The 21,097-nt window shown below is 41.2% G+C and overlaps 1 protein-coding gene across 3 annotated transcripts in view; it reads left to right on the top strand.

The window, feature by feature from the left end:
* The window catches only part of NIN (ninein), a 74,233-nt gene that overhangs the window by 23,793 nt on the left and 29,343 nt on the right, over nucleotides 1-21,097 (top strand). For all 3 annotated transcript variants that reach the window (XM_075192257.1, XM_075192258.1, XM_075192259.1), the window contains exons 4-11: nucleotides 2,629-2,798; nucleotides 11,053-11,092; nucleotides 13,449-13,639; nucleotides 15,519-15,665; nucleotides 16,122-16,289; nucleotides 17,360-17,496; nucleotides 18,867-19,007; nucleotides 20,306-20,480. In XM_075192257.1, coding sequence (XP_075048358.1) covers nucleotides 2,629-2,798; nucleotides 11,053-11,092; nucleotides 13,449-13,639; nucleotides 15,519-15,665; nucleotides 16,122-16,289; nucleotides 17,360-17,496; nucleotides 18,867-19,007; nucleotides 20,306-20,480 — 1,169 coding nt within the window. The remainder of the gene's footprint in view (nucleotides 1-2,628; nucleotides 2,799-11,052; nucleotides 11,093-13,448; nucleotides 13,640-15,518; nucleotides 15,666-16,121; nucleotides 16,290-17,359; nucleotides 17,497-18,866; nucleotides 19,008-20,305; nucleotides 20,481-21,097) is intronic.

Raw genomic sequence — 21,097 nt, 5'->3', positions numbered from 1 at the left:
TAACCATACTAAGATTAAGGGGCTGAGGTTCCAATCTAATCCCGACTAGGCTGGAGTATGAGACCAACCGTATTATTCCGTTATGGGCGGCTGGGACACGCTATGAAGCACGTTGTCCATGCAGAAACTTGTTTTCGTACACCCCATGTATGTGAGATCCAGTTCAAGTCCCTCATAACCAACAACAATAGAACCATTACGAAAATGTTTTTCTTTATAAAAAAAAAAAATGAGTCAATAGGAATAATTTTCCATACAGTGCAAATATGCAGCTGACGATTACCAGTTAGCAATTAACATTGATCTATTTAGACAATTCAAGCAAATGCTTGGTTCTGAGGGTTGCTGCACATTAACATTGTTGGTAAATAGCACCTTGTGACTGTTGCACACTCTCTATGACCAAATTGTGTGTTGTTTTTTTTGTTTATGTGCAGCGTGTCTTCATTAATAAAGTAGAACACAGTGTAAGCACCCGTCTGTAGGTTTTGGGATTTAGATGAATAAAGACAGAAGTCATCTGTGTTGGGTTTTATGGCTGTCTGGTGTATTGTGTGTCAGGACAGGTCTGGCCGTCTCATGATGGAGGAACTACAGCTAGTAATTAGTTGCTGGTGTCCTTGCTCTGGGTCAAGGCGAATATCTGCTTTATAATTACAGCAGTGTCCATTCTGCTTTTATGTTGATGAATGTCAGACTGTCCAGTTGCAATGTTTGCCTTGTAATATCCCCTCCTCCTCTCTGTAAAGTTCTTTTGTATTCTGTCCAATTAGTATTAGAGAATATCTAATTGTCTTTATTTTACAAATGTAATTTAGAACTAAAATGTATCCCTTTTGTTTACTTTTTATTTGCGCAATTGCCCCGTCTGTCAATATTTTGTCTCACCACGTCTTTGTTGCCGACGTCTAATCTACATACCCCTTTTTAGGACCCTTCTATTTAGAATACCTTTTATTTTTTTGTTCTCTCCTAAAATACTGCAAAGTTTATCTTTTAATTTCTTCTACATTGGAATGTGGTGGGACATACTGCCTCTAATACATCAGTCACACTTATGTTTTTAGAAGTTTTCTTTTGCATTGGTTGAAATGCGCTTTCCTGTAGAATTGCACGAGGAGGTTGCAAAATGTGTCCCAATAAAAGTATAAGGATGTGATTGGGTATCCGACACATCCGACCGGCCCGAGTGTTGAAGTATTTTTGTTGAAAAGTCTGTTCGCCCACACATAAAATGGGAAAAGTCTCTGGAAATACACTTTCACCCACAGCTAACTTGAATAATCTCACAAAATGCAATACGACTAATAGGCAAGGAGCGCCCCCAATCTGCCCAACAGTTTTGCATTCTGCCTTGGCCTGTCAAACCATGCATTAACCGCAAGAACAGTTGGCGTGTGCTAGAGTAGGTGCGTGATATGACGAGAGCATTTGTACTTTGTAACCGAACCTTATTGACAATATAATATGACACACTTGGGTTCTAAACTTTAGTTTTTAGTCTTTAGGGGCAGGTAAAATCAGCAGTGACGTGCGGCGGTGCACCTTGCTGGCTAATATGGTCCATGTGAAGCGAGAGTAAATGAGCAAGAGAGAAAATCCTGTTTTGTAGACACATCGTGGCCAATTAAATTCCCCACTTATTCTAAAAAGGGGTCTTTATGGTAAACCTGGGCACACACAGACCAATCCTACGGATCCTGATCTAAAACCTAATTGGCCAAACACTTAAGTGGCCAAATTGAATGTAATGCAGTTGGATGACTGCGTCTACCAACTTGTTCGATTTATGATCTAATCACTTAAGATTAGATTATTACTTTTACACTGAATGAAGCTGCCGACCCTATAAGTGATGATGTACTATACCAGTCTTAGCTAACCTGTGGCACTCCCAAGTGTTGTGAAACTACAAGTCCCAGCATAGCCTTCCAGCAATAAGCTGCTATATATTGGCAAAGCATGCTGGGACTTGTAGTTTAACAACACCTGGAGTGTCACAGGTTAGCCAACACTGTACTATACTATAACCGTGTATAGAATAGCTTCCATTGTAAGGTACCCGCATAGAATACATAGCACATTTTATAGTCTGTATTAGGGCTGGCAGGGGTGTGTGTAGACCCTGGACGTTGGGCCATTGGTCTGAGGCTGTATAAGTGTAGTGACCAAGACGTGGGACCAGTACATAGAGATGGCTTCAGTCCTGAACTGCAATTATAGGCAAGGGTGACTATGGTCTATTAGTAAATTAAACTATTGTAGAATAGCTGGTGACATAAAACCTTTTAATAGATAATCATTTCAATAATGTTAAGGAAACGCTATTCACAAGAGAAGCTGACGTTCTGGAAGCTATAAGTGTTTATTAATAACGAGAGAGAGACTCACTTGTTCAGATCCTAGACCAGCCATTGAGGGTAATCACTTGGTCACCTTCTGAAAGTTTTATATCTAATTTGTATTTTTCCTATAATTAAACCACCTTCGGTGAGGGGGATTTTACATCGTTATCTTGCATTTTCCTGTTACAGACACTCTGTTATCGCCCAAAGCCAGAGCTGCTCCTTATCGATCTCTGTGAACAGAACTAAAATCCCTTTTCTGTGTTCTGATTTCTGACACTAGATTGCTCCCCTGAAGCCCAGCCTAAATACATCAAGGATGGCAAGCGGTACGGACGGCGGTCTGTGCCGGAGCTGCAGGACTCCCTGGAAGAGTTTGATGAAGAGACCGTAATTAAACCCGAGGATGAAGGAATGAGGTCATCGCAGGTCGTCTCCAGAGACTGCGACGAGGTAATGACTTAGGGGGACATATTTCTTCCTGGGCATCTGGGTGGCTGACATGTACTCAGTAAGATTGACGGGTCACCTATTCTCGTTATTTCCATCCATGCGTTTAAGAAACCAAAATTATTGTTGGTATCTTCTCTCATCATAAATGACAGTTGTTGGGAATGAATTGGATGGAGATTTATTAGTGTATTGTGATGAATCCCTCAGAATGTTTATACGTCTCCGCTTTACGGGCCAATAAAATGATTGGTTCAAAGTATCAACTAATATAAAGATGCCTTAGCTATGAGCGAGAAGTACTAGTAACATTGTGTTAAGATGACTCGGCTTAAAAAATAGAATGGAATTTAAAATGGTAAAGAAAATTATTTACAATTGCATTTTACGCATATACTTAGAATTAGTAATATAGCTTAAATATTAAGAGTATAGTAACCTGCACACATTAATATATAAAATACAAAACGAAACAGACAAATGAGTTTCCAGGAGACCCCCATCTCTCTAAAAAAAAAAACAAAAGCCAATCTTGGGGGATTTGGAGAATTCACAATGAGCAGAAGGAAATGTCAGGATGTGAATACTGAATACCGGTTGGCGGCCTCTCCCGGTGCGACGCACTTCAGTTGAGAGTCGGAATCTCGTGTATCAGGCTGAATATTTATATTTCGTGTCTCCCGCAGCTGCTGCTCAAAATATGTTTAATTACGTTCTCTCTCCCTCGCCTCCTTGTCCGCGGATTGTAGTTCACGCCGTCGTATGTGGAATTTTCATCACCAGAAGGCTTGTAAGATGCAGACAATTTCTCTAACGATGTGCCAGGCTTTTAATAACCTTAATACTCCTGAACTAAATTACATTTTGACATGTGTTAGTTAATGTCTCTCATTGATGTTATGCTACGTGTGCGTCTCCTCGCTGATGGGTAACTGGCATGTGCATTAATCTGGTTCCTGACTCATTAATATTTTATCGTCTCTTAGAAAGTGGGGTGAGGAAATTTTTAAATATTTTCTTATTAAACACCTATATCTTTCAGTGTGACAGAGAAGCTGCCCAATTATAGTAGCAGAATTATTTTGTAATAGACTGGTAGAAGTCTGTATCCTTTGTTGTTGTTGTGTGTATGTAGTGGTTTGCTTAGTACTGGCTAGAGGAATAATTAAATTAAAGCTGTTTGGGTTTCCTGTAAAAGTATTGTAGATTACTATTCCAAAATACACATAGATGACATATCCGAACATGAATGTTGTCAGTCTCAGTATATAGTAAAGCAAAATAAATCCCTTGTGTGCAAGTGAAGTCTTCCCAATTGTTGCAGTTTTGTGCAGGAACTTTCTAATGTTGCTGTTGACGTTTTGCCACCGGGGCGTCCATAGTGGGGTAAAGTCTTGACGCCTTGTAAAGAATTTCACCTTCAATGTTTTCTGGTAGGACAGCAAGGTAACGGTTATATGTCAGCGGGATTAGTGATCTCTTATTCTTACACTGCTGTAATCCTGAGACCTGGTCTTCTTATTACTGCCTCACAGCACTGGGGTCATGAGTTAGATTCCCGACCATGGCCTTATCTGTGTGGAGTTTGTATGTTCTCCAAGTGTTTGTGTGGGTTTCCTCTGGGTACTCTGGTTTCTTCCCACACTCCAAAAACATACTGGTAGGTTAATTGGCTGCTATTTAATTGCCCTTAGTCTCTCTCGGTCTGTGTGTGTCTCTGTGTGTATGTTAGGGGATTTAGATTGTAAGCTCCAATGGGGCAGTGACTGATGTGAGTGAGTTCTCTGTACAGCGCTGTGGAATTAGTGGTACTTACCTGCTGTAGCCTGATCGGTGTCTCCCCCTGTCTCTGTTCATCCTGTGCTCTTGTCCACATCAAAACTAAAAATTCCAACTGGACTTGTCTCAAAAATAAGACAATCCCTGCATGCAGCACGTAAGTGTGTGGTCCTTACTTGGGTTGAGTAGCCCTTTCTATATGTGGGAACTCTCAGGGTTTGACCCTGACAATCGGGGGTTTTCGTTTTATATCTGTCTAATTGTTTAGGGTTACTCCATTTTTCACCAATTTCTGATGTTTGATTCAGTAATTCTGTTTTATAACGGCTGGAAGCTGTTATATCCTCATTGTAGATTGTTTGCAGACATACAGTTCTAAAATGAAGTCACTGTGTGACAATTGTTATACACTTTGTTTACTGTAGCCTCTCACAGGTGTATGTGAGGTAGGTATCTGCTATAAGGACTCCTACCTCTTCCTCCGACTTTCCACAGGCCAGATTGGGGGAGTAGTGGTCCTGTGTCACCCCTTTATAAAGACAAAAACTACAGTTCACATTACAGGTTTAACAATGGACCCCAGACTCTCTTGTTTCTGAACACCCCCATCATACACTTAGTAATGGCAAATAAATAATTGACTGTGTTTTACAGATGATGCATAGGAGCTGACACTCCATGTCTAAGATAGTAACACTCTCTACATTGTCTCTTTTTAGCTGCTCTCCTGACCTCTCAGCATCAGGTCCAACTTGACTTTGAGAGTCTCTTATTCCCTTTATTAGACATTGGGCCTTTATTCTCAGGTATCAGTCTCACTCACTCAATGGGTTGACTTGACTTCTTTGGGCTTGGCATGTGAATGGTCCTGGCATGTCCGCAGATGTCTTCAATACCTCTGTAGCTCTGCATTTCTCTTGCTAGTCTCCCACTCAGAAGTCTGCCTCTGTGTGTCTCTTGGTGACCTCTCTCGCGGTCTCTACGGTCTGTCCTTGGCTCGGCGTACCTCTGGTAGACTGCTAGGCAAAGTCAAGGATCTCACAATGACTTTGGACATAACTCGGACACGAGTCATACACGATGAGATTTCCCGGTGCTCATGTAGCTTAGGGCCCTAACCCTAACCTTCACCCAAAAGTCACCATTCACACTTTGCAGGATTAGTTTGCAGGATTTAAATCCTCTGATGCTACCACTTACTCCCAATACCCTCAACTGGTACCAGCAATCACGGTTTGCAGTCCACTACATGGTGCTTGGCCTAATCGGCCTTACAATACAATCTCTTTGAATAGAAATAATGTTTGTAGGTTTGACAACGTTGACTGAAGTTATTTTCTCGTCTTCCCGATACAGAAAGTAATAGTTTTTGATATTCCCCCACAGCCCCTTCCCCCCTCTCAGGGGTGTCAGGACTTATTTTTGTGGTGGTGTCTTTGAAGTGGACAAAGTTTCCTCTCCATTGTAGACGTAGCAACGGCATCTCCGCCACATAACGCCTAGTTCGTTACCGAAAGTACCGCTGTTGTGCTTTGTGTGATCTCGCTGCCAGGAATTAACACCGGTTATTATGTTTATGTAAGGTGACTTTGAAGTAGTAGAACTTATAAATCGCTTTGTTGCAGGAATGTAGGAAGAAGAGAAGCTCTTTGTGAATGACACCCACTTTAAACCGCGATTCCCACTTCAAACACCATTGGCTCTGCTCCATAATGTCTCTCGCCTGCCATCATTAATATTTCAGGAGGGAGCCAGGGATCCTCATTAAGGTGCTGTTGGATTTGTGCTCTCTTTAATACTCACAAAGTGGGTTTTGTGAAGTCGAGGCGTGGATAGAAGCCAGCGTTCTTTCCTCTGACTTCCAGCCATGCGGATCCGAGACTCAAACATTTTATAATAGGCATTTAACACGTGAGCGAGCGTTAAGGGAACCTGTCGCCATCAATTAACATTTTATAATTATATGGTGCATCAGAAAATAAGGAAAGGATTACACTGCAAGTTATTTATTTTTGGCCTTTTGTCTGACAGAGCCCTTTATAATGACATTGGCACTAAAAGCTAATCGGGAGGATATGAATTCATCAAGCGTCCTGGTTGGCTAGAATAATTTCGCTCCAACAGAGAATTGGAAACCTAATTACAAGACTTTCTGGTGGTATTAAACTCCAAGCTCCAGATTCTTTTCTCTTTTTCGGATGTTTTAAGCAAACTAGTACAATTTATATGTGGTGACAGGAAATCCACTGTTTAGCGCATCCACCTCTTGTGCCACCATTTTGTGAACGCAGCCTAATATCCGAAGTATCAGGGTAAGGCTGAAATCTCCTCATAGATGACACTGGTACCTAGTAAATTGATGGGCTGCATTTGATGAATAATGGTACAGCCCAACAAAATGGCTGCCTCCACTGTGTGTAGCCACCAGGTGTGTTAACAGTTTTTTTGTTTTTTTTCTTAATGTTTTTTATTTGTCATAGACACTGATTTGAATGAATTAATTTTATTTGTAATTAAGGGGTCTATGACTTCTCCATAGACCAACAGGGCTGCCTGGAGGAATCTTGGAGCCCTGATACAACAATTTCTTGGGGCACCTTTCATAGCCACAAAAGGGGGGGGGGACAGGGCCACACAGGTTGGTGGCTCCTCCCACTGTACAGAAAATCCAGGGCTCACACCACCTACACCCCAATAACAGTTGCCTGTACATGGTCAATATTCCCTTAAGTGCAGTTATGTCCCAGGCATAGTGTAGGCAGATATTTTGTAAGCTAAACCTGTGTTAATGACAATCATACCTGCCAACTCTCCCGGAATGTCAGGGAGTCTCCCTGACATTCCGGGAAATAGGGGTGATCTCCCTGAAGAGTCTGGCATTCTCCCTGATGCTGAGCCCGTTACAAGACGTGGTTGGCTTCGCCACCTGTGGCATGATGACACAGTTCAGAAATTGTGTCCTATGTCCATGTATTGATGCCTATGGAGGTGGCCATTTTCATGGAGACCAAGATTTAATCAAAGACTGACAGGTAAGACAACATGACTTCAGTAATGGAGACAGAAATGTAAAAGACTCTTCAGTCTCTAGAGATTCATTAGCTGCTTTTCTTTAACGCATAGTTGCCTACTCTCCCGGAATGTCCAGGAGATTCCCACATTTCTGGGAGACCTCCTGGGCTCCAGGGAAAGCAGGGCAACCTCCCGATTCTCGCCCCTCAATAGATAAGTGGTGGGGGCGGGGCTTAATGACGTAAATATTACATAATATTAGACCCACCCTCTTCAGCAATTGGCCAAAATTATGGCAATCGTTTAGGGGGCGGTGCAAAAATGATGCGATTAGTCAAGCCCTGCCCCGCACGCCCACCTCCCCCGAGATCTCCCTGAAGCCAACGAGGAAAAGTTGGCAAATATGATGACAATACAGCCTATTCATTCACTATAATATGTAAGAAGCTTACATGTGTTCAATATCGAGTTTTGAAGCCAGGCAGCCAGGACATTAATTGGTTATTGTTGGATGTCATTGTTCTAATGTGTCTGTTTTATATGTATTTAAAAATAAGGATTCCAGTATATAAAGTAACTTCCATAAATCATATTTAGGAAGCGTTACATTTTTTTTTTTCCCTGAGATATTGATTAACTGATGGAAACGTTTCCCTTTTGTACAAGTCTGGAGCCAGTGAAATGTTTTGATGTTGGTATTGGATGGTTGTTATAGTGTAACCTACACCGTTTTATTTTGTGCTCTATCTTAATGTATGACACTTCCTTTTTAATAGTTACCCAGAGCTAAGCCTCGTCAGCCGTCAGGTTTTTAAATATGGAATTGATAAGCGCCTTCCGAGCGCGACCAGTCCTCTGCAGCGCGTATGAGATTCCTTCATAAGCTGGTAGTTATCCTGCTCCCTACGGGCGTGCAGCCGCTGACTACATAATGAATGTGGTGGTGACCCCCCTGTTTAATATTAATAGCCCACCCAACCTTATTTAATCAGCCAGGCCCAGCACACATTCATTATGTAGTCATTCTGAATTCTTACACCCATGGGGGAGACTGTAAGTAATAACTTGCTGAGAAGTCAGCCGCGTATCCTGGCCGTCAACTGGCTTTAATTGCTTCGCGGTTTTATTTAAGGAATTTATGTTGGATCGGAGTTTTTATTTCACAAGTCGTCCTTAAAGTGGCAGGACTGCAAATAGAACACATTCTGTAATAATAAGCTAATTATTGATAAAATATTCCTCCTTTAGCGGTGATGACCTCCCCATTTAAACAATACTATTTAATATTTAAAACGACAAATAATAGACACTAGTGAATGTTTGAATTGATATGTGTACATTTGTCTATCTGAAGTGACAATGGCTGTGGTCTTTGTAACATACAACAACACTTGTTGTATGTTACACTTGTTTGACTGGACAGACTAGAGACCCATCTCAGTGGTTAGCACTTCTGCCTCACAGCACTGGGGTCATGAGTTCGATTCCCGACCGTGGCCTTATCTGTGTGGAGTTTGTATGTTCTCCCCGTGTTTGCGTGGGTTTCCTCCGGGTGCTCTGGTTTCCTCCCACGCCCATACTGGTAGGTTAATTGGCTGCTGTTAAATTGCCCTTAGTCTCTCTGTCTGTCTGTGTACGTTAGGGGATATAGATTGTAAGCTCCAATGGGGCAGAGACTGATGTGAGTGAGTTCTCTGTACACACTAATGCAATTATCATACAGATCACACGATAAACAACCGTTTGGTCAGACATTGCATTAGTTTGTACGTCCCCAAGATCATGTTTCGTTATAAACTTCCTAAAAATCACGAGGAATGATGTTAGGCAAATGTGGCAGTGTGCACGCACTCGCCACCAGCAGCGTAGGCAGATATCTGTACTGTGTACAGAGTCACGATTGTTATGAGAGATCACAGATCTGAAGGTAAATGGTGTAGGTGCCTACACAGGAAGCTGCATGATCATCGGGACTTTCAGCTGTTGGTAAAATTGTTACAGAAATATTATTTGAAGTATGATTACATAGGTGTGAACCCAGCTTTACTTGTAATTCTGTGCAGATATTTGTTGAAGAGCACAGGGCTGGCGCAGGTTAGGGGTAGCCAGGAGCAACACCATAAATCGTAAAAAAAAATAAAAAATATTTTGCTCTAGAAATAAGTGAATTGGGTATAATAAGATGTAAATATTTGTAAAGGGGCCTAAACTTTATATAGAAATTTAGACAATTGCAGGATTATTTTCAGTATAGCAATTAAAATCTTTTAAGATTTAAGTATCCTGCAATTTTCTTATACTGAAAACTTATTCTTGCATTAAGGTTTGTATAGCTACAAATAAACATTGACAATGAATAAGTCTGCATTATGTTTGTGTTTTCATTCCTCCTAGATTAAGCTGATATTTAACCTTCTGTCATTGTCTTACAAGTATTGTGTTAGGACCTCTGTGGTTAAAGTAAATCTGTTAATGATTTAACCAACCTAAAGCCTTGCATATTTTTAATATGAGACCATAATTCTGTCCGGTCGCGAGGCGTTTCAGTGTGCGTTGGACCTAGGGGATAAATAGGATATTTGTCAATACCGTTGCTGAACAGGCAGCGTGTACAGGCCCTACACTTCTAGATACTGTGATAAGACGTAATGTAATGTTGAACTGAAGGTCATTACGCTTTCTAGATGAGGAAAAGAGATTTTTCCTAACCCGGGACAGAAGAACGGTCGGCTTCCTTATACGCCTCAATAAGTCCTTAAATTGGTCTCCTGCTTGGCCGAATAACAAAAGTCCCCTCCTTGGAGCAGATGGCAGAGTTCCGGCAATAGCTCGGCTGTTCTAGTGTGTGATGGAGTCAGGGAATGACTCGAGTTTGAGGCTCTGATGGGGAGACCTCGGACCATCTGCTTTTAAGCTCTGCAAAGCATGTTTGCACTGGCACAAAGACCCTCAAATCTCCCTCTCTTTGGTGTAATAGGTGTGACCCTCCCACCCCCCACCAATACAGCTGCCACACAATACAAATCTGTGGGACAATAGCTGTGATTCGAGCACCCTAGCAACCACCAAACTCCTCTTTTATGCCCCTGACACGTTGGCAGCCATGTTTTGGTGCGACTTTGACCCATAACCTTTTTATAACCTCTCCATAAAATAGTAAAAAAAAAGCTGCTCTCGTGACCTTTTTTTATGGGAATAGGAACAGCAAAAAGTATACGAGTGATGTAACCAAGGTGACGGGCAAGAGGGGGTAGTTTAATATAATCTGTAATGTGTGGGGGGCAGTTGACTGATGGTGCTGTCAGGCTGACACAGTGAACAGGTGTTCTGTGCCTTGTCCGGCTGCCTCCACAGGGAATATTGGATTTAGGGATATTGGATTTTTACACACTCTGTAATGTCTCTATGATGACATCTGTGATGCGACTTCTGGTCACTAATATACCGTTTTTGTTTCTATTTCCAGCATTGGAAGGATGAGGAGGGAGAAGAATATGAAGCAGAAGGTAAAGCAGGGGTTAACATGAAACGCTAATGTACAAATAGGACATTCATTGGGAAGGGAAATATACGCCAATGTCGCAATAGACGAGAGAGGAACTTACAAGCACTTGGTTTTTGTTTTGTTTGAGGCAGGTTATTCTAGGGGTCAGTTCTGTTGTAATTGTTCTGCAGTTGGTGACAACTGTGCTTTGTTTTTTGATAAATGTGCTGAGCATCACCTGCAAGTACCTGCCTCCATCTTTGTTTGAATCTCATTGCATATAAAGGCACATACATAACCTTCTGTATGGAAATAAGTCCACTCTGACCTGGCCACGCCCATAATAACGTCACAAGGCCACGTCTCCAAGTTGTTGTATTGTGAGAGATTTGTTACAGCTCCATAAGACGAGAGGTCATGGGGAAGAGAAGTTAACCAATGGTACCTTTACTCAAAACCTACTTGCTAGCACGTAGAAACCAAGTATAGTCCTATAATTATGTATATTTTTGAAGCATTCATATCCTAATGTTTAAGTTAAATACAATGGGCAAAAAAGAAACATATGGTTAGTCACTTTGAAATATCAGTGGTGGTATTATGATCAATAATAATAATAGCTGTTATTTGTAGGGTTCCGCAGTGCTGTACGTGACTGTAGTGCAGACAAGGGAGACCTAGGTCACATACAGAAAAGTTCACAAAAATTTGCATAGCATAAGTGGAACTGAAAATTGCGGTAGCAAACGCTAGTAGTACTAAAATATAACATCAAGTCCTATTACAGAGGGGAATTACAAGGGATGGCGAGGGCAACCGAAGGTGACAAGGGAGGGGTAGAAAGCAAGTGGTGAATAGGGGAGAGGGAGGCAACAAGAGAAATGAGGACCCTGGCTCGTCGGAGCTTACAGTCTAAAGGGGAGGGGTTGGAGTGAAAGAACGAAGGAGTGACACGTGGAGGTCAGAATGTAAATCGTGTTGTGTATTGCGGTCTGCCTTTGTGTTGCCTGGCTGCATAGCTGATTCTTGCATAACTTTAATAGAAAAAGTAATTGCTATAGAGAAATATAACAACAGTGCCCCCACTTGGCACAGGGAGTATTGTGGATGGACCTGGCCATATATTTGGTAGCTTTTAATTCATGATTGACGTGTTGCACAGAGGAACAGGTTGGTTAATAGTTGGCACGGAGGCATTGTGCAGAGGTGGCTGAAGAATAAATCTAAGTGTGCGGTCAGTAAACACAATATACATCTGTTAGGATAACACAATGAGGGCACCGTTCTGTTACTATGCTGCACTGCTTAGTTTGTAACATAAATACTGTAATGAGATTAACTTTTAAAATACATTCTGTTTCTGAGTGTCAAATGTTGCCGGGATATAAAAACAATTGTCTGGAACAGGTCTCTGATCTGTCTGAGAGGATCGCTTTACAGACTGTTTATGTATTAGAATTGGCCGTAATTATCGGCTCTAATAACCCTGTGTTGTGTTTGCCCATTTATGTTTAATAAGACGGCTAGGCCTCCAATTACTAGATTATAAAGGATCAAACTCTATAACGTGGCAGCCGAAATTTAAAGCGCTGGGGTTTGCTTGGATCAGCCTGTAAGAAAATATATTTGACCACAACAAATCAAGCAACTCTCATTTGTGGTATCTGTGCCCAGTAGCTGTCATGTTTGTCCTACGGCTTTACCAGCAGTGCATGTTTTGTGGATCTCCTTGTAGTAGCATAGATAGTTACCTCCGAGTACTGGGATATGGATCATTCCACCTGTGTGGAGACCTGTGGACAATTTAAGGATCGCTGTTTGTTGTGTACAGAACAGGCGTTCTCTGCAGATCTGTATCTTTCAATATTAAAGATTTTTTTACGCTCTTGTTCTTTAATGCAACATAAAATTATACTCTTTGGGTAGCAAACAGACCACGCCACTGCTTATTGTGTTTATAAGTATGAAGGACATTCTGTTACTTGTCTAGCCTTGTACGGGTGTCCGTTTTACATGGTTGGGATTTCCAGCGCCACCTGTGTGACTGTTAAATTGCTGTCACCAATTCCTAAACAAAACGCCTTAATTTTACTCCACAATACAACATAGTTACCCAATATATTTTTATGTTTAAGTAAATTTTTCAGGAAGATAATTCTTTTTCTAAAAGTAGTCTAAGCAGACTTTTGATTTTCACCATGCGCCCATGATTGTGTATAAGTAGTGGGCAGCGACAATTCAGTAGAGCTGGATAGATATTGTGCTTCTCTGTGCAATGTCTGGAAACCCCCATAAAATCTGTATATTATAGATATCATCTGTGTCTGTCTTGGGAGAGGTTTCATAATCGGATGAAGTCTGTTTTATTTTCTCATCAGGCCAGTTGCGGTTCTGGAACCCGGACGACCTCAACGCTTCGCAGACTGTGTTATCTCCAGAGCAGGACTGGGTGGAAGAGAAACTTCAGCTCATCTGTGAGGATCTTGGTATCACCCGAGACGGGCACTTGAACAGGAAGAAGCTCATCTCAATCTGTGAACAGTACGGCTTCCAAAACCTGGGCAAAGAGGTAAGTCGGCCGCAGGTATTTCTTTGCGTAAATCGGGTAGATTCGAGGGGACCCCCTAAATGATCACGCCTTGGCACCAGAAACTACAGCTCCCAGAGTGCTTAGCATGCCTACGGGACTCTGGGAGGGGTAAGGTTTCTGAACAGTTACTACCTAGCCTAGGACACAATACCATTATAACTTCTGCATGTTTGGTGGCTAATTATATTACAAATTGTTTGTGTGTTTGGGAATGGGAAGTTGGTGGATGTGAACTGTTGCAATTTAGTAAACAACTGTTTAAAAAAAATAAAATAAAAGTATCCATTTTTTACTGGATGAAATTACAACGGTTTATTGAGTGAATATAGAATTCTTCTATATGTCCCTTCATTCAAAATGATTCCTGCTGCTGTCGTTCAGGAGACGTTGTGTTATGGTCTTATGATGATTTTTTTTTTAAATAGGTGAACAAAATATTTCTGGGTTTTTTTGCACCGAGTTTCAGCATGGAAAACTGCTGTGGGCGTCTAGTTCTCTTTTTGAGAAAAGCTAAAAGTGACATTTCCTCTTCGCAGCATAGAGTATCAGCGGGGATGATCCGTTAAAGGGAACGTCCATGGAATTAGGCAGTGTCAGAAAGTGTCAGTGGTTGGTCTTGAGCCATGTGATTGGGCAGTGTTGTGGCTAACCAATCACAGGCCGCCTTTACCATAGAGTTCAAACCCGTCCACTCCCCTCAAATTTCTGCATGGGTGTCAATAGTGATTAGTAATCGGCAATACTGACTGTGTAGCGTCCTTTGCAATTATTGTTTTATTAAAATTATTGTTCTACCAGGTGCTACAATAAAACTATTATTTTGAGGGAAATTACAGAGAATACCAGTATTTTCCTAAATAACATTGTTTACACACATTTATCTGATTATACTGTTTTATCAGAAAAAATGACAGCAGTTACTATTAATTGGCCATAAACATGAGTGTCCTTTGTAAACGCATCTTTCATTTTAGATGTAAATCTCACAGAACTTCTTAAAAAATATAAAGTATAATTCATGTATTTCTCAGCACTGCCCCCTAGTGAACAAAAGGCATCACTGACAGAGGAGTTGCTCCCTTTACAAGAAATTAAAATTGGTGAAACTGATGCAAACTTATTACTTGATTTGGGAGGTTCCTTCTTCTTTCCCTGTGTCATAATAAATATACCCTGAAATTGGGACAGTTACCCCGGTGGGCTTCTCACCAAAATCCTCCACTATAAGGGCGAGAAGGTTCAGGGGGGGTATTTATTCTGAAGGGGATGTGGGGGGGGGGGGGGGGGGGTTGAAACACTTTCATTACAAAAGAGTTTGCTGGTCCTCCTATTGTATTTTTCCAGTGTGTTACATTCCTTTTTAGCTGATGGTGGTTGGGATATGTCAAATCTCCAGAGTGAACATTTTACATTTACCAAAATGAGGGAAATTATTTAATTCCTAATAAACAAATATTCTGCAATTGTTAAAGTATGTCTGATCACAAAAAAGCAGATCACACACAAATAATATTGAATCCAGTTTCGTTTTACATTTGTGGTGAAGAAATTGACCCCCTTACTGTAGTTTTGCCGTTTTGTATGCTGTAAAATTACAGATCAATTGATCAGCCCATTTATAATACCGTCAAAACCTTAAAAATGGCGCCTAAATGGTAAAGTGGTGTCATTTTTTGTAGTGCTCTATAATTAATAGAAGAGGACTAATGTATTGTTTACACCAGTAACCATTATTTTATGAATAAGCTTTAAGTTTGTTACTAATCCCTTTATGGATTTGTTTTGGGGATGATCCACTTATCTTACCCGTAATTTACAGTTACACCTCCTTCGTTCCCCCCTTTATTGTGTATCGCAGGCGCTGGAAGATGCGTTGCAGAACTTGGATCACGACGACACAATGAGCCTCCAGGACTTTTTCTATGAAGTCTGTAAAAATACCAAATTACTAACCCCCTCGTCCTCCACCCCATACCGCCAGCTGAAGAGGCACTTATCACTGCAGGTAACGTGTCCGTTTAATCTCTCTGTGGTGGTTTCAACTTAAGACTCTGGAAAGAGATGTGGATTTAAGCTGCTTCAAATGATAAATAAGATCTGGCTGGGAGAGTAGGAGGATGAAGGATCCACGTTAACCGTGTGATTCACCAAGGTCTCCGCAGACCGTGTATTCTACAACCAGAGGGGTTTCCACCTTTATAAAACTTTCATGTAGTAGTTTGTACATCCCTCTAAAGATTAGTGCATAACTAGCTTTGTCGTTATGCCTTTGTTTTGTGCTTTTACTTTACATCTATTAATGAATCATTTTAACTTCTGAAACACCAGGGATATTTGCTAAGCTCAACTTATCTACTCATTTTGTTAATATTTTTCCATGGATTGTTAGTTCACCAATAAGTGTCTGAGCCATTTTATCTTGGCACTGAGTATAAAGCCACCTTCATCCCTTTAATTGCAGCCTTACGATGAGACCGGGAGAAGGACCTTAACACCATCCACTATGGCTGGGACAATCGGGTTCCGAATGTTCTCTAAACTCGATGATGGAACGGGCTACGGGTCGGTGGAGGACATCATAGACTTGTGGAATGAAGAAGGATTGGAGAACGGCCAGGCCATACTCAAGGTTCTCTTCCACAGAAACCACTTGTTTAGTCATTCTTTTGTCTATTAATTATAAACTTGACCCCTTTTAAAGACCATAAAGCTGGGTATACACCTATGCAATTATCGTGCTCATTAAACAATAAACAACCGTTTGGTCAGATATTGCAAGAGTGTGCACGCTCCCATGATCATGTGTTATAGTACCAGAGCACATCGTATCGTTTGATTAAGTTTTTTTATAAATTTCCTAAAAATCGCGATCACCGACGGAACGATGTCGGACAAATGTGGCAGTGTGTACTCACTCACTCACGACCAGCAGTGTAGACAGATGTCTGTAGAGTGTACAGAGTCAGGATCTGTTCAGCAGGTGGTTATGAGCGATGAAGATCACAGACCTGAAGGTAATTCGTGTAGGTGTGTACACATTAATCCGCATGCTCATCGGGACTTTCAATCATTGGTGAAATTGTTGGTCTTCGCATCTGAGGTACGATTACATAGGTGTGTACCCAGCTGAAGGTGGTGTCTTTCCGTGTTCAATCTTCATATTTACAACGTATCCGCATCCCAAGAAATAACTGTCCCAAAGTAAAGATGGAATCTGTCGCAGCAGTGTTAAGGGCCAGTGTTACACCCGCTGCTCTTCACAACTTATCAAATATTTCACAAATAAAAGATTTGGTGAATAAAACTATTGATGGTTTCCCAATAGATTTACAAGTTAGCTTGTCTCTACAGTAGCAATTCCTTCATTGTAAATTAAGAACCGAGAGAGAGTTTCCACTGATCGGGGTCTGTGGGTGCATCAGGTCCACTAGGAAGGAAATTATTTGTAACTTTGAGTAAACCGATATAGTGGCGGATTGAGGAGAGGAACCATTTAAACCTCTAGAACCTGAACAATTTAATTTCATGCATTGAAACGATATCCAAGTGCATTGCAGCAAGACCACAATTTTGATTTGAACACTAACTTGTTGCAATAAACCAGGTTTATAAAGTAACTTTGAAGTCAAGTAATCGTATTGTCTCGTTCAGGCTCTACCTTCGCTGGCTGATAACTTGCGTGTACTCTCTGTTTTCCAGGCTCTTGACTTTAATTTAGAAGGAAAGATCAATCTGACGGAGCTGACTATGACTCTGGAAAATGAACTTCTGATCACCAAAAATGAGATCTACCAGGCTGCCCTGATCAGCTTCCGCTCCGAGATCAGCCACTTATTGTACGTCTACATCTCCTTCTACGAATACTTCTCTGATTCCTGTAGTTACTGACTTATTTATGACCATTTATTTTGTTTTCTGTCTGTTTGGGAACTTGTTTTATTTGAAAGTACAGTCCTGTTTTATAGACCAGGGAGTATATACGCTTTTAATTAGGGGTTGTTGGTTTGATGACTCGTAATAATACAGTATATGGAACCATTTCCATGTAGGGATATAGAAGACCTATAACGCAATCTTTGCATCACTGCAAGAATAAGCAGCGCCGCGCGCTGTCCGTCGCTCCACTGGCCGCGCGCTGTCCGTCGCTCCACTGGCCGCACATAGTCAAATGTGTTATGGAATAATACTGATAGTATGCTTTAAAAATAAATAAAGGACAATCGCACAAAAACATTTACACACTGACCTCAAGGCTCAGTGCCTTTGCTGTTACCATATCCAGTTCCTTCTCTTGCGCTTGTTCTGCAGCTCCGCTCCCACCGTGTTCTATCCGCCAGCTCTCCTTTCTCGCCCTTCAGCTCTCCGTTCGCTTTTTTCCTTTATCTCATGTGCTTTCTTTGATCTCTCAGCTTTCTCTCCTTTTTCACCTTCTCCGTACTCTGTTCTCTCTGATCACTCCGATTTCCTCTTCTGCTGTCGCTGAGCATAAGCACTAATCAACATCCGTCCCAGTGGTGGAAGTAGAAGGTTTAGTGACAGTATGAAAAATGTAAGGGGCATGTAAGTGACTAGAGTGTGCTAGTGTTACAATGTTGCAGTAGGAGAAGTGGTGGTATGACAAACCCGGTATATCCCCAATTCCACCACTGATCACCCAACAAAGTAACACGTGCAGCTGTTCAGGCCAATCAGAGAAGCTTTCCATAGTGCCCAGAGCAGCTATGTGGGGCTGAAAGACATTAACTCATCAGGTTCTGACTATTGGCTTCCTGTCCCATTGCTGCTCTGTGTCCTAACTGTGGCTACTATGATTGAACTGAAAGTCCCAGCGTGTTCCAGTATTGTCAGGACTATATACACAAACATCTGACGACAGCCTGGGTTCAGAGGCTACGGACGTGTTTAGTACAGAGGTTGTCTGAGGTGCACTGTGTACCCTGAAAGCCAGGGGAAGCCATTATATATACAGGAACGCATTTATTATTACTGGTCTATTAAGCTGGTTGACACAACTTTAACCAACAGTAGATGCTATTTATGGCTAGGTAGAATTATAATTATATCTATTTTTTATATTGAATGAGAGATTATTGTAGCCTGGGGGAGGGGGGGGGGGGCTGTCTTTGCAGGGGAAGGGGGGGGGGGGTTGTCATTCCCTACTGATAATCCTATGAACTTTGAACCTAGCTAAATTCTTTCTCTCCAGAGAACAGACCGATCAGAATGCCAGAGAGAAAGAAAAGCTGCGTTTGGATTTGGAGAAAAATGAAAAATTTAAAAGTCTGATGGCAACAGAGGTGGACGACCATCACGCCGCCATCGAGCGCCGTAACGAATACAACCTTCAGTATGTTCCTCGCTATATTGCATTCATGTATCCTGGTGTTTTTTCTAGAGCAAGTTTATTGTGTTCTGCAGGGGGTGGGGTTTAGAAGATGGGATTAAAGATAGGGACAGGCTCATAGAAGTGGGAGGAGCTTATTTATGTCTTACAGTTAGTGCAGTAGTCGGTTCCTCATTGCTGTATAGAACATTTTGATTGTTCAGTTATTCTGTGTTACTGGCTCATACCAGCACTGACACATGCATGTTCTACCACTAGGCTTTGGGAAAAGAGATCCTATAGTCTTGATCATATTAAACTTCTGGTTGACCATTATTTTGGCCTCTCACAAGCTGCTACTCTCTTTAGTGCTTGCATTTCATGGATAAAATATTCATTAAGGCATGCAAAACTTATTGTGACTTATTTATTTTTAAAACGCACTTAATTTGGGCAAACACACATCTGTATTCAACAAGAAGTGGATATGGAGAACCGTCTCTTGTTTAATACAGGTCAAGGTGTGCACTGCAGGATACGTCCAATACATATTGCAATATAAAAGTGCCATGAGAATACACAGAAAAAAAGTATTCACTTTATTACCACCTGTTAATAGTCAATGACAAAACATTTAAAAAAAAGTGTTTAAACCCCCCAGATGAAATTAATTTATCATGATGATATTGTCTACAGTACAAAAAATACATTTTTACTGTTGCTCCTGATTACAAACACATGTCCTAGCTATATACAAGACTGGCATCACTATTAGTTGGCACTTACCCGACCTGTAGCTGGTGCAAGTGATACGACAGAGATACACGTACCTGAGAGATGGCCAAAGCTTGAATTGGACACTGCTGTGTGCGCTCAAGCTTTGCACGTCCTTACAGTACATTGGTTATGTGCATACGCCCATTTCCCCCCCACCCCCATACCGTTACACTCATGTAATAGCAAGCTATCATAAATGCCATTTGCGCTTGAAAATGATTTGCATACACTTGGTGTATAGTTCGTTTAAGGGAATGCGCAGACCAAGTTAATGGAAAATACTGCACATATCTACAATTACGTTTCTTAATGAATCGAGCCCCCAGTCTCTAACCTACATGTATTAATCCAGGTTACAATTATAGAGATCAGGCAATTACATATGCCGTATGGTCCTCAATTTTAGTGTGCTTTTGTGGATCATCATAAGTTGTCAGCAGCTTGTTCCTTGAGTCCTGCTGGAGGATAGTGCACAAGACCTAGCATGCAGTAAGTACAGCATGGCCTTACCAGTCCTTTCTCTTAAACCTGCTTCTCGCCCACAGAAAGCTGGACGAAGAGTACAAGGAGCGGAGCGCCGCTCTGAAGAGCGAGCTAAGAAAGGAGCGGGAGCAGATCTTACAGCAAGCCAATCGTCAGCGCACTGAACTGGAACAGGAGCTCGATAAGGTGAAAATGGAAGAGAATTACCTGCGAGACCGGCTGACCTTGTCCATAAAGGTAAGTTTGGAGGGCGTTTTCTATTCAGTAAGAACTAAAGGGACAAAATGTCACTGGTTCCTGGTGAATTGATAGGCTGTTATTGGCTCAGCCCGCTTACATGGCTGCCTCTACTGTGGTCTTTTTAAATGAATATAGTCATTCAGATATATTTGTAACAATTTTTGAACACATAAGTTGCAGATGATATTTCGTTGGTTAGTTATGATTTATAGATATTACGTTGGTTAGTTATGATTTATAGATAATACGTTGGTTAGTTATGATTTATAGATATTACGTTGGTTAGTTATGATTTATAGATATTACGTTGGTTAGTTATGATTTATAGATATTACGTTGGTTAGTTATGATTTATAGATAATACGTTGGTTAGTTATGATTTATAGATATTACGTTGGTTAGTTATGATTTATAGATATTACGTTGGTTAGTTATGATTTATAGATATTACGTTGGTTAGTTATGATGCTCTTCCTCTTTAATATTTGAGTTAGTTTTGGTTTTTATAGGTGTAATTGTTGCTATATTTTTCTATGTAGAGATCTAACCTGTGACTATAAGCAGGACACTGAAGCAGGGGGTGAGCGCAGAAATTTCAGCTTCACCTTTCGACA

Source organism: Mixophyes fleayi, chromosome 12 (assembly GCF_038048845.1).
Source record: "Mixophyes fleayi isolate aMixFle1 chromosome 12, aMixFle1.hap1, whole genome shotgun sequence".
Classification (NCBI taxonomy): Eukaryota; Metazoa; Chordata; class Amphibia; order Anura; family Limnodynastidae; genus Mixophyes; species Mixophyes fleayi.
The sequence above is the reverse complement of the archived record's forward strand: the minus strand, read 5'-3'. Positions and strand labels throughout refer to the sequence as shown.